The sequence below is a fragment of the Falco biarmicus genome, chromosome 1 (genome assembly GCF_023638135.1).
Source record: "Falco biarmicus isolate bFalBia1 chromosome 1, bFalBia1.pri, whole genome shotgun sequence".
NCBI lineage: Eukaryota > Metazoa > Chordata > Aves > Falconiformes > Falconidae > Falco > Falco biarmicus.
Window position 1 is genome coordinate 24,920,589 of NC_079288.1, and position 13,149 is coordinate 24,933,737.

The 13,149-nt window shown below is 41.0% G+C and overlaps 1 protein-coding gene across 6 annotated transcripts in view; it reads left to right on the plus strand.

The window, feature by feature from the left end:
* AUTS2 (activator of transcription and developmental regulator AUTS2) overlaps positions 1-13,149 on the plus strand; it is a 790,836-nt gene that overhangs the window by 548,436 nt on the left and 229,251 nt on the right. For all 6 annotated transcript variants that reach the window (XM_056353128.1, XM_056353119.1, XM_056353138.1 and 3 more), the window contains one exon: positions 931-960. In XM_056353128.1, coding sequence (XP_056209103.1) covers positions 931-960 — 30 coding nt within the window. The remainder of the gene's footprint in view (positions 1-930; positions 961-13,149) is intronic.

Genomic DNA, 13,149 nt, shown 5'->3' on the forward strand with positions numbered 1-13,149 from the left:
TTCCATAGTTACCCAGAATTAAGTGGGATGAATTAAATCTGTGTCAAGTGGCATGAATCAAAGCTGGGTGCACGTGAGTTGCATGGCCCTTACAGTCCTGCTTCCAGCAAGACTTTTTGAATTCTTGCAAATTTAACTGTGTTTTTGTTTTCTGATGCTTATCTGTACTCAAACTTGGTTCATCTAGTCCTGCTGTATTTCTGCATTAGTAAAAGTTATTAAAAAATCGAGCAATGGCACTTAATAAACATCAAGACCTTCTAGTGTTACCGTTCAACATGGCAGGGTATTGTAAGTGTTTACTGTGATACCTGGGCTACTCTTGAATTACAGAGAACGTCAATGAGTCAGTTAATTTGGCATGTTCCTGATTCCACTGTGGTCTCTGGATTCTTTAGTTCAGCAGCAGTGAACAAAGACATAAGGTGAAGCCTCCAAGTAGCTCTTGGTAGGAGAATGGTCACCTTGCAACTGCTTTGCTTCTGGGACAGGCCAGCCTAAGCCGTTTCCCTGCCCTCCTGTTGGGGGAGTCTTTGCAGCCGAGATATTGGCAGGCAGCATGAGAAATACTGTCCATCAAAAGAAAACAGAACAACCCTCCAATACTCTTTTTCTTCTTCCCTGATCCAGTTTTGGAATCTAAAAAATACACCATCAGCTCCTGTGCACGTGAATTAAACTAGCAGAGGGCGTTGCAAATGGGTCTTGTTGATGTCAGTGCAGTTTTTTTCATAATTTAAACATACAAATGTATCATCTTCAACAGGAGTGTGGGGGAAAATTCCCTCCCGTACAGTAATCGAACGTTTTCCTAAAGGTACCAGATTTGATGCCAGAGGGTTTAGAGTGTTCCAGCCATCTTGTTCACAGAAATCTTTTTGCTGTAGCAAGTTTCTCATACCTGTTCTTTTTTCTCTTTTTGTGTTTTAGTGTGACAGCGACAGTGATCAAGAAGAGAAGGTAAGAAAGGAGATCAGTATGGGACCAAAAATAATTAGTTGGATATTTTGGATTCACTTGTTTCTCTTATTCTGTTATTTATTCAAAGTTTCTTTTTGGATCGATCTAAAGCATCTCTATACAAAGAAAAGACTTTGTTTCCTTTAATTTGGTTTTGGAATAGACTTCCAAGGGGAAGAGTACTCTTAATTATTTTGGAGGCTACACAATTAATCTTCAAGCATATCAGTGCCATGGGTTTTGTGGGTTGTTTATGAACACCAGTCTTACTGCCAACCCTTTCTATGGCTACATTTTCCCTTGGGAAGTTCTAACAGCAACCAGACATGTTTGTAACCCTCACATTTGCACTTTGTAAGTTATTTTGCCACTGTTATTGCCTGTTTTGCTTCTCCATAGGCAAGGGTATTCAAACTCAAATTGAAGTATTATGATTGAGAGAGAGATATATATTTTTTTTCTTTTAGAAACAGAATTTGGAAACTGTACATTAAGTCAAGTGACACAACTTGCTGATAATTATCTCAATAAATTTGGCTTTCTAAGTGGAAAAAGGGAAGAATGTTGTGCTGAAAAAGTGTCAGGCACTGATCTCTAACGCTGTTTAGAAGACTAGTATTCACACTGATGCACATTTTTATGTCTTATTTTATGTTGTGAACAGACTAACATCCACCTTACTACTTTGGCAAAAATGAAACAATCATTGCAGAAAAAGTGGTCTAATTTCTTTATTTCCAGGTTGGATTTTGTGATTTTCATTTGTATGTTCAGCCTTAAGGGACGTTTTGATAACGTAATCACTTTTGCCTCCTCTTTCACTGGATAAATTGTGGGATGGAAGATGGGGGAGGGTAAAGTACTCTCAGAAAATATTGTTCCTGTAATAACATGGAATTGTTTAGAGTTCCATGAGTGGTTCTGTTAACTAGCTCCAAGTCAAGCCAAGAAGAAGAGAGATGGCCATGCTTGTATGTATGCAGCTTATACAACAGAAAAGAACAAGTATCTTGTAAAATCTACAAGGAAACAATGACTACAGAAATCACCTTTTATGAATTTAATCAGTTTTCTACAGAATTTGTGTAGCAGGAGGCAAAGGAAATTTTCAAACCATTCTGCATATGACCGCCAAAGCTTTGTCCTTCAGCTTTCCCAGTGATTTCCCAAGTAGAGATTTTTTTTTCTTCATGTTACTTAATAATTTGCTAACTATGTTAAGGAACCACTGTTTACTTTGAACTGCAGTGATTTCCCTTTCATAAGGGAACTAATCACTGGAGTTAATCAGTGTGACGACAGAAAGGGGAGGTTTTGTTGGGTTTTTGCACAGAATATTAACCTGCCCTTTTAGATATGAATTTTTAATGCATTACCATTACATTCCATCCTGTGAAGTGATTATTCATTTTCAGGATGTTCCTTACGCAGTGGAAGATGATAAACTGAATTTCAGCTCCTATGTTTATGGCACCCAGAACCAGAAGTGTAATTTCCTGCCACTGCTGCGTTTGCGGAGCTGAAGCTCTGCCAGCTTCGGAGTATTTTTCTCTCACAGCACCTCTATATAAGAAGGCAGAGAGGCAGTTTTTGGGGATGGTGGTGGTGTGCCAGTTCAGGGTAGTTTCCACAACACGATACACAAGAGACTCAAGATTGTACCTCCCACAGAATATCCCAGTACTTGTGCGGAAAGGATTTAACATCCAGATGTTTATTTCATCTCTGTGATCTCTATTATGTCTTCCCCTGTAATGAAATGAGATTAAGTGCAGAGCCAAATATCCCTAATAATTTAGTGCTTTTCAAATCTCAGACCCAGACCCAGCTTTGACTTTTGTAGCTCAGGCCCAATTCTAAAAGACGACAGCTAACCCTGGCATATTTATTCAGCCTGTGCTGGCAGCCTAGGCAAAGATCTAAAGGCCTTGTTCTGCTGTTAATTTGAATTCAGCATATGTAGCCTGTTATAAAATGCGAGACATCATCATTTGAGCAGGTCAAGCATATTCAGATGAAGACAAATGGTGCTTATTTGATTTTCTTAAAATCAGGAAATGAAAAAAGTGCTCTCTAGAGAAATCATGTTCTGCCTGACTTAGATGATAGACCAAGGCATGTACCCCAGATAAGAACAGGCGCTCGTCTTGCGGTTTTTATCTCTGAAGGACGGTCGGGACTGTCAGCTCGCTGACATGTGCATTATCCATGTCATTTTAAACAAAGTGACCTGTAGAAAAGTGCACTCTGCCGTGACATGATAATGGGCTGTTGGATGACAGGTAAAGTACACACTATAAAGGAGGCTGTGCGTTATTCCTTTGTTTAACTGACAAGTAGAAACTTCTTTTCTTCAGACAGGCAAGATCTTTTAGATCTCTCTCAATAGGACCCAGAAGATTTTTGAATTCCTGCTTTAAATAAAATAACATTTTTAGGACCAAAAATTCCTATGAGCAAAATGCACTGGGAGAAGTGAGGGTGCAAAACCTCTGTGTGATAGGTTGATCGTTTCATAAATAGTGCTCAGCATCCTCAATTTTCATTAATAACCATAGGAGCTGAGGGTACTCAGCAGGATTAGAAGTTTTAAGATCCTTGACCCAAATGTCTTATATCATGATGAGGGTATTAGCCTCCAACTGCGGAGCTGCTCTAGTAGTGAATTGTCAAATTGCGCTTGGTTGGTCCTAGGTCAATGTATTCTGAGGACTGTGGAGTTACTCTTCTCCTACCAGAAACATCTTTGCCCAAAATATTTCTGGGAAGAGGGAATCTACTTTTCTTTAGGCCTATATCTTGCAGATTTTGATATCCTAAAGTATACAGAATATATGGTACATTGTTGCAGGCGAATTCTTTACTTGCTGTTCAGAAAATGGAAACAATTTTGCTTCATTTAGGATTTTTGAGGGCAAACCCACACTGATCCTTCAGTGTGTCTGGGAAATAAAGAGATCCACAAGAGGCAGAAGTCATGCAAGACGGATACATATTTCTACTAGAATAAATAAGACCTGGAACTCAGAAAGGTAGACCACTGTCTTTGAATAAAAACCTGGCAGATTAGTGTGATGAAAGGTGTGTGACAGATAAAATTCGCTGGAAGAGGAGTCAGTCCAAGCATCACTAGATGGGCCACAGAGAGGAGGAGAGTGCAGGAAGGAGCAGGACCTGGGAAGCTGAAGAGCAGATGAATAGTGAGTGGTGACAGAGTAGGAAAAGTAATGTCTCCTATGCTGTTAGTATTATTTTTTTCCTCACTTGAATAGGTATCTGTCTGGCTGCGTAAATCGTTGTTGATATCTGATCTCTGTTAGGTGATGGCTGTGCCTCCAATCCATCTTCCCTAGCCTTTAATTGGGAGCCGACAGACAGAGTCACTTTCTGTCTATGTCTGCCCTCAAATGAGACATTTCTCCAGAGGTTTCTCTGGAAGAAGAAACAAGGATATTTAATTGAAAAATTATGTGGCCTCTGCTTAGCAGTACTGTAGCTAAGGCTGTGTCAGCATCTCAATTTTAAATGACATGTTTTGGGTGGATAATTTATCTATTTATATAGATTCACGCTCCTTCATTCCAATTTGGCACACAGTGCTGGTCTGGAGCATTCAGAGGAGGCATTTCACTCCCTTGTTTCTGGAAAACCTGAGGAGGTAGCAAGTTATGTCTGTGGAGGGAGAGTGTATTTGAAGAACTTGCATCAGAATGTGAAGCACTAATTCTTAGAGAGATGTCATTTTCCATCCTGGGATCCTTTCAGCAAATGCCACTGGGATTTCTTACTGAATCTGAAAAAAGTATGGATCCCAGGGGAACTCAGATTTTCTCCATTAAAAAGTCTGTCTCGCTCTCTGAACAGGTCTCCAGAGCCATTAATCTAAAATTAGGGCAAACTGCTGCACAGCTGACAAATTTAAGTGCAACTATATTGTCTTCTGATATCTAGATACCCTCTTTAAAATTATACCCCTGGTAATTAATACAATATTAAAAACATAAGTGCAAACACATAGTTGGTCCTCTGGACAAAAAAGGAAGTCCTGTTTTGAAAAGACACACAAACAGCTTTGCTAAAGAAGTCAGGTGCTAAAGATGAGGTAAGGGGTAAGGTCCGTTTTATTCACCATCTCTACCATTTCCTCTCCCCACTGTTCAGTTGGACTGATTTTAAAATTAAGGCTCAATCTGAGGCACTTTAGTGATTTTTCACTTCCTAGGACAACATTTCCTTGATCACGGCGGGCCTGCTTTGCAGTGTACACAGAGTTGTCCCTTACGCCTGATGCAAGAGAAGCAGCCTGCTTCTTGCTTGAAATCCTTTGGTAGGATGTACGACTTTAAAAAGTTACTGCAACTGATGGCTTAATTCTGGGTGTATCTTAGTAGTACCCAGTCAGTTCTCTCATGCTGAGGCTCTTGCATCCCGTTACAGTATGTTCTTGCAGGGCCCAGAAGGGTCTGGCTAGTTATGGTTGCAGCCCCAGTGCTGCCGAGGGTTCCTGCTGAACCGGGCTGGGCTTTGTGTGTGATGGACAGGGAGGAAGGAGGTCGGTCAAACCGGTGGCTAAATCGGCAAGGTGTTGGCATGTGGGGAGCGGGTTGGAATATCAACACCTACCCCAGCATGGGAGGGATTAGGATGGGTGTGTGTTGTGCGCTCTCAAGGTACCTAAGATGGTGGGACCATGGTGCTTGTTAGACTTCATTATTTTTCTCTTTGAAGAGAAAAGCCATTGAAAAGCACTATGAGAGCATCAGAATATATTTCTTGCATCAGAATGTTTTTAATGATAATGCTAATACATTTGATTGCATATAAAATAGCTACAAACCAAAAATCATGGCACAGAAAGTATCATAAATCACTCTGATCTGCTCAGATGACAGGAAGGGTTATCTGTGTGTACCTGCATACTCACAAAAGCATTCACAACTGTGTCTGTTTCTGAAGTGCTTTGGGGCAATTATTTTGTGTATGGCCTTTGGAGAGAGATTTTGGAGTAGTATTTTGGCAAATGCATGTCACCCATGTTAGCCTGTAGACTGTATTTCAGTGTTTGGTAGTTAAATATCCACGCATACAAATGTTGATGGATTTGTGTGTGTGTGCATTTGTGTAGTTTGCTTTCCAACGTCCTTCTGACTGTGTTAAAAAAAAAAAAAAACCCTAAGTTTTAGCCCAGCTTTACAAACTAGGTAAAAAAAACTCAGGTAAAAAAAAAAAAATGCTTTAGGTAATTATGAATGCTTTGGTATATTTATTATAAGAGGAACATGGGATGGGCCTACTTAAAACCATGCCTTTCAGTATCACTGATTAAGTGCAAACTTGTTGGTCATGAACTTCAGAAGCCATTTCCTCCCTGCCCTCGAGATCAGAAGGGTCCTGCCTAGTTGTGTCTCTGCCGAATAAACAGAACATGGTTTCCAGCTGTGCTGGCCCACGTGCAGGGCTGCTCTGTTGTTCCTTTCCCTCCGAAACGTGTGCAGGGCGCAGCACGTCGTCCTTTCTTTGGAAACAGAACGGACCCAAAGAAACCCCACCATAAACTGTGCTAGAAAACGTAAGACCAAGATAAATCGCTGCTTTGCACAGGGCTGTGTTCTGTGTACTCTGTTGCTGGAAGTAAAAGCTCTATCGTACATGGATTAAATGGCAATGAAATTCCTTATGCCATCTTCCCTGTTACAGAGGACTATATTTATAGACGGGTGCAGTTCACTCTTATGTGGGCTGTTGCATTGGTTTGGGATTTTTTAGTAGGATGCTTGTAACAAAACTATATTGGGGATATTTTTTCCCTCACTCCTGGGAGGCATGAAGGAAGAAAGAGTTTGGGTGGCACTGGAAAGAAAAATGTCCACCTGGATGGTGCCCAGGCTGTACCAGGTAGATAGCTAGGAGGCAGGTACATTTTTATATGGCCACTACTGTAATACCTGTACTCTTTTTACTGTCTAAAAACTGACCCAGAGTTTCAGTTCAGTGTTTATGAACTGCTGGAATATAAATAATACATTATAATTTTCCTGCTCTGAAATATTTCGGTCACAGAGGGAACTCGCAGCATTTATTGAGCTATTGAAAGCAGGGCATATCGTCAGAGTTCATTTTCTCATCCCATTCTCTACACTCTTCAGCTCTGGGTGCAGGTGTGTGAAGGCTGGGGTGATTTCTAGAGGAAAACTTCACAATATAAAGTGTTTTATCTCGTCTAGTAAGACAGCCTGAGAAATCAGTGTGTGGCCTTAGGTGGTGTGAGATGTCCCCCAGCACTGCCAGCCAGGGAGCGGAGGGGCTGTAAGCCAGGGGAGACCACTGGGCAGGGACAGGGGTCCTGAGGTCCAGGGAGAGGGGACCGACTAGGGACTGACTGCAATATGGGGGTGGACTTTTATGTGGGAGCACCAGGAGGGGGTTGTGGTGGGAGCCTTCTCTCCCCAGGCCGGACTTCCCTGGGGTTTTGTGTGGCATGTTACGCCTGGTAGAAGAAGGCCGAGTAACTGCCCGGCTGCCCCAGCCCTCTCGCCCCAAGCAGCGGCATGCTGTGCTGCTGGAAGGGCGAAAGCATTACTTATAAGCATAAAAGGGAGCTGAATGCTTGAAAAAACTCCTTGGATGGTGAGTACCAATGTGTTTAGCAAACAGGACTCCATGGGGAAACAGTGGCTGAGAACCCAATGTTAAGCAATTACTTCAGGTCATGGGATACTGGTATCTTACTGTCTGGCATATATTTATTTTGGCTAAAGATAGGATAAGAGAAGTAGTTTCTCAGTATTATTCCTAGAACTGTTTCTGCAAAGCCAGGATGTTTCCCATCAGTGCGATTTATGCTGCATATTTGTACAGGTGTTGTCTTTTTAACTCCGGAAAATGCAGTACCTTAAACTTGCCCCAAGGGTGAAAGATCACCCAGACTTTATATGCTAGGTATGCTCAGGCAATCATGAAGTATTTCTTACTGTTTAAGGCCCATTAGGAGGAAAGATAAGGATCCTTTTTATTCATTTGATGTGCCACACAGAGGGTCCCTACAGCTAGAGTGGTAATAAAACCGGAGCCAAGCATGTTCGTTGTAAAAGATTATGTGTTTGCTACTAAGGCAAGGGAACATGTTGTTTACAGGCGTGGGTACGTGCTCCCCGGGCTGGCTGTGCCACGGCGCTTTCAGCCCGTGATTTGTCCTGTCCTTTATCATCTTTGTCACTCGGCAGCATGTTGTCATAGGTAACATATCACTCCTCGCTCCCCCTACCCTCTCCCCCTTCTTCCCCCGCTCGGCTCCCCTTTCCTTTTTTTTTTTTGTACCCATTTCGTGTAGAAAATTTGTATTTACTTTGGGAGTGTAATTTGTTCCTCATGGATAATGTGACCCTTAGCGGAGCTGGATCATGGGTTAGTTGAAGTGATATTTTCCGCTAATGGTAGTCGTACATCATTGCTGTCAGCTCGGGTTAGGAGGCAAGCACATTACAGCTCCATTTTACCTCTGCAGGCATCTGGGATTATTTGCCATAACTGAGTATGACATGACCACACTACAGAGTGCATTAAAATTTTACTAGCTTCTCAGGCAAGTTCCTTGGCTCCAGCCTGCCTTCAGGCAGGCGTAATGATGGATACCTCTAAGGTCCTGACTTCCTGCACCAAGGATACTCAATGTCAATGGCCCAAACAGGTTTTGCTCTCCCCAGGGCTTTAGACCATCTTCTGGCAGTTGAGTAAACAATCAAGAATTGAAGCACAGGGAGGCTGGCACAGATGCCCTGAATGCTCCTCCTAGGGTACGCAGTGCACTGGAAGTTCGGACACTGTCACGTCAGTATCTTAAAACACTGCTCAGCCATCAGGTTTTAAAAAGTATCATTTGCAAGCTGTCTTGCATGGATAAAAATAAAATCATTGTAAGAAAATCAAAATTGATAGCAAAAATATCCAAGATCATGGAATGATATTTATTAAATGTCTGCGTGTAGAAGAGGCATGTACCACGGTGCATAACCAATATGTAAGATGCAAATACACCAACTGTTGATGTTATATTTGTATGTTCGTGTTGCACTCTATGCATTATGCATATATATGGTATGAAGATTCGTATACACAACTGTAGCAGTACATATGTGTTCATTATTTTATTTTTTTATTATTTTTGTATAACCAATTACTCTTTTTGTGTGGGATCTTGGAATATCAGCTATAGCATATATACATGTGTATTATTTTGCAGTGTGTATTTTTATGTATACACATACGTGCTATGAAAATAATAGACATTATTTTAATTGAATGTATCAGGTTTTATAGATGTACATTATTTGCAACACTTCTAGTTATATATATTGACATTCAAAATTAGAGGTATAGATCTACAGAGAAATGTGTTTTTAGGAAACTTAAGGGAGAGGTTAAATTGAATATAGTAGTGGTTTTAAATGCTTCTTGAAAAAGCATAATATATACCCCAAGATAATTTTATTGCAGCCTCCTGGTGGTTTTATAAATATCCACAAACATGTATGCACTGCCCACAAGCTCTCCTCCCCACAGCAGCACTAGTATCTATAATACTTTCATGAAAAAGGTGCGTAATTATATAGAGTGTTTCTGTAAGGTAAGTAGGTGTTGTGTGTGTTTGAAATCCTAGAAATTGTTCTTTTCTGTCCTTGTTCTTATTTTCCATGAAATAGCAGGTGGAGGAAGAATGAAAAAAAGAAAGGGGGGTGGTTTGTTTAGCCTTTTTGTTTTATCTTTTGAAGTGTTTAATTGCATTTATATTCCTAGTGGAGTGAGAAAAGTGATAGGGCTTATCAGCTGGTGTGCTTCTCAGTGGAAGACTGTCTGGGTTCAAAGTATCCCTGAAAATGCCCAGCGTTCCCCATTAAATCATGCCATCCAAGGCACACTCTTTTCTGTTGTTTCATCTAGGACAGAGTTTTGGGTCACAATACTGATTTAGGCAACTTGATGTTTTGTTTTGGTATAATGCATTCCTGGCAATAAATCTTCCTATCTTTATTGCAAAACTTAGAGACAAACTTTACTAGGCCCAAGAGTTTTATCTGTGTAGAGATTGTAGGATTTCATTCTCTGCAGGGAAGGAGAGAGGAAGAAGAGATTAAAGATTAAAGCTGATGATGTGCTCAGTGCTATACAAGAGACAGTTTCAGACATCTCTAAGGATAACATGCAAATTCCTAAAGCCTTCCCAGCAGCTTAGATCACAGTAAGTCAGACGTTCCAAGTGATAGATAGTTTTGCTTGTTCACATTTTAGTGTTGCATCTTTCTCTTTATATGTAGCAAAACTTTTATCAAAGTAGTTCCATGAAGGTTGTTAGAGAACATCAGAACACCCGGCAGGATTTCCTTCTCAGGGTGCCACTGGTGCCAGAGTCGCTAAAATCGCACTGTGGTTTTCTGATCTCACACGTAACGCGAGTTATAATTTCAGGTCAGTGAAGAAATAAGCGTGTGTCTGCGTGTGCACACAGTGTACGTGCGCACGCATGCTCTCGCTGTCTCTGAAATCCAGCCTTTGGGAAAAAGTTATCCTGGGTGATGTGAATTTTAAACTTAATTTTGAGTGTTTCAACTGAGATGCTTTCCTAAGAAATCAACGAGGTATGCCTTTTGTTTTGCACAACTGCCTGTGAACCTACCACACAAAACTAAGATTAGATATTCTGAAAGGAAATCTACGTACTGAAACATGCCGGCACATTTCTCATGGTCAATACACCTACATGTAGCTATTTGTTGATTAGCTCTATGCTTTATACACGTATTTGGGAGTAGGTATTAATGAACATGCACGTTTGGTATGTGTGTATGGAGACAGACGGAAATTCAATCTGTGGATCTTGGAGTTTGGCCATGTCCAAACATATCTAGATTATAAAAACTGTTTTCTTAAGGACTATATGTTGCTATATGTTATTCCAGTATAATACTCATGTACACTTTATGCGATTGAATAGCATCTGTTTTTCATAACAAATCAAATTTTATAATCATGTATGAGGCATGCTCCCCATTCCTGAATGTCTGTTCTCACATTTCCATGAAAAGAAAAAAGTCTTAGGCTTGAGAACTGAGAAGGTGAGACATTTCTTTGGAGATTTCTTTAGAAAGAGAAGAAAAAAAAAATACATATTGAAGTTATGGTAATTATTTCATGTTTTTAAAGAGTCTTGGAGGCCACAACACATGTAACCATCTCAGGTTTCTCACAAACATGTCCAAGGACAGGCTGAAAACAAGGAGACAGGAAATTAAATGCATGCACCAATGAATTGAGAATTCCAGCAAGTACCACTTCGATTTGCTGCATATTTCTCTCCATCTGGCTCAGCACTAATAAGGGTATTGTGGACTTGGAAGTGGTAAAATACAGCTACCGTGTATCTTGGATTCCAGAAATTCCCCAAGCAGGGTAGAAGTGAAAAGAATAACGTGTGTTTTGAATTAAGGTTGGGCCTACAGGTACCAGCAGAGTGAGACTCTTTCTGGAATTTCTGTTCATCCAGTGCAGGTTTTGCATTACCTCTTCCTCCCTGTTCCCCCCCGGCACGCACAGACCAAGTAATGCCCTCTGAGAGGCTCTGTGCCTGTGCGCTGCTATGTCACCCATGAATGAACCCCATGAATGGTGCATTTGTTGGAAGGATAAGCCACCAGACTGTCGTGCAAGACTTCTGGTTATCTACTTTGCATAGGGATGTTTTGAGAGTCAAGGGCTTGTAGTTTTTAGGGAAGTTGTGCAGACAATGAGTATGTTATAAACGCTTAACAGTGGGGGAGTACCGTACCTTAGCTGGTGTACTGGTGGGTAACTCCACATATGTGTTGTAAGCACCGCTGAAGGACACCACACAGGAAAATAGGAAAAGGTCAAAAACATGTTTAACTTTTAACTAGCTGGGTTCTCCCAGCCTCTCAATGTATGCACACCATGGGCTGGCTACTGGTCTCCACACTGAGAGCTACTGGTGGGAGCTGAGAAATGTGGAATAAATGGCTGAAGGTGAATGTGACGTGCTTTGCTTTGAGCATGAGAGCCAAATTGTGTGCGTTGTCTCTTGCAAGCCTTGCTCTGAACTCTGTCGAAAGCCTGGCTTCACTTCCAGGCATTACAAAGATGCCTGCTTTGTAATTTTCCTCTAGTAGGAAGCACTAAGATGACCTTTGTGTCTTTAAAAATTGCCTGGGCTTTCTAATTCATGCCAGTATCTCCTCTTAAAATGCACCACTGAATTTCTGGGCTTCGCAGGCCATCTCAACATCACATTTAAGCTGACTCTGGACAGTCAGACAACATTAAACAAGGTTGTTCATTCATAACAAAAGCATCCTAATTGAGTTACGTTATTACATTAACTGTGGCAATCAGATTGAACCAAATCACTAAGCGATAATGTCATTTTCCAGGGTATCATTTGTAGAAACCAGTTGTGCTGTAAGATGCAATAACTTACTTAATCCTGTAGAGTTTATGGTGACTTATGTGTCATATCAAATTCCTTACTTTCAGAGAAACTGAGCAGTTAATGTGTGGCTGTGAATGAGCTCTGAGTGATGAATTTACAGAGAAATGTTTAGCAGATCCTAGACAAACTGAGTAATGAGGAATAGTCTATAATAATCTCAGAAAGAGGGGCTGTTCTAGGAGCGGGTAAGACATGCAGTGTTTTCAAATTGTTAACTTCTGGCAAGACATTGGTGCTACTGTTTTAGGGAGTTGATAGATGGCCCCTTCATTGGCTCTGAGTCATCCATTGAGTACAAATTCTCAGCCAGAGTCTGGAAAGGAAGATAGAGAATTAATTTAGTGCTCTATGTGCCAAATGTTTACAAGTAACCTCATTTGGAAAACTTAGTTTCTGTCAGCATTTTCATGTGCCACCAGGACTTGAGTGGGGGAGAATTCTTGTTCATGCATTTACAGTTTTGTATCTTGTTTTGTTTTTGTGAAATCTTGGTGACTACAAGGAGGAGAAGAAAGGTGTCTGCTAGTTTAGAGCAGAGGAATAAGATTTGAGACGGGACAGGGTATGGTAGGCATGCATCCCTTTGATGAGTACAGTGGGGAGGGGAGCACTGAAAACCATTCTACCTCTGCAGTTAATGCACTTCTGTCTTCCATCCTGTGCCCTGCTTTGTTGGTGGCATGTGCAAATCA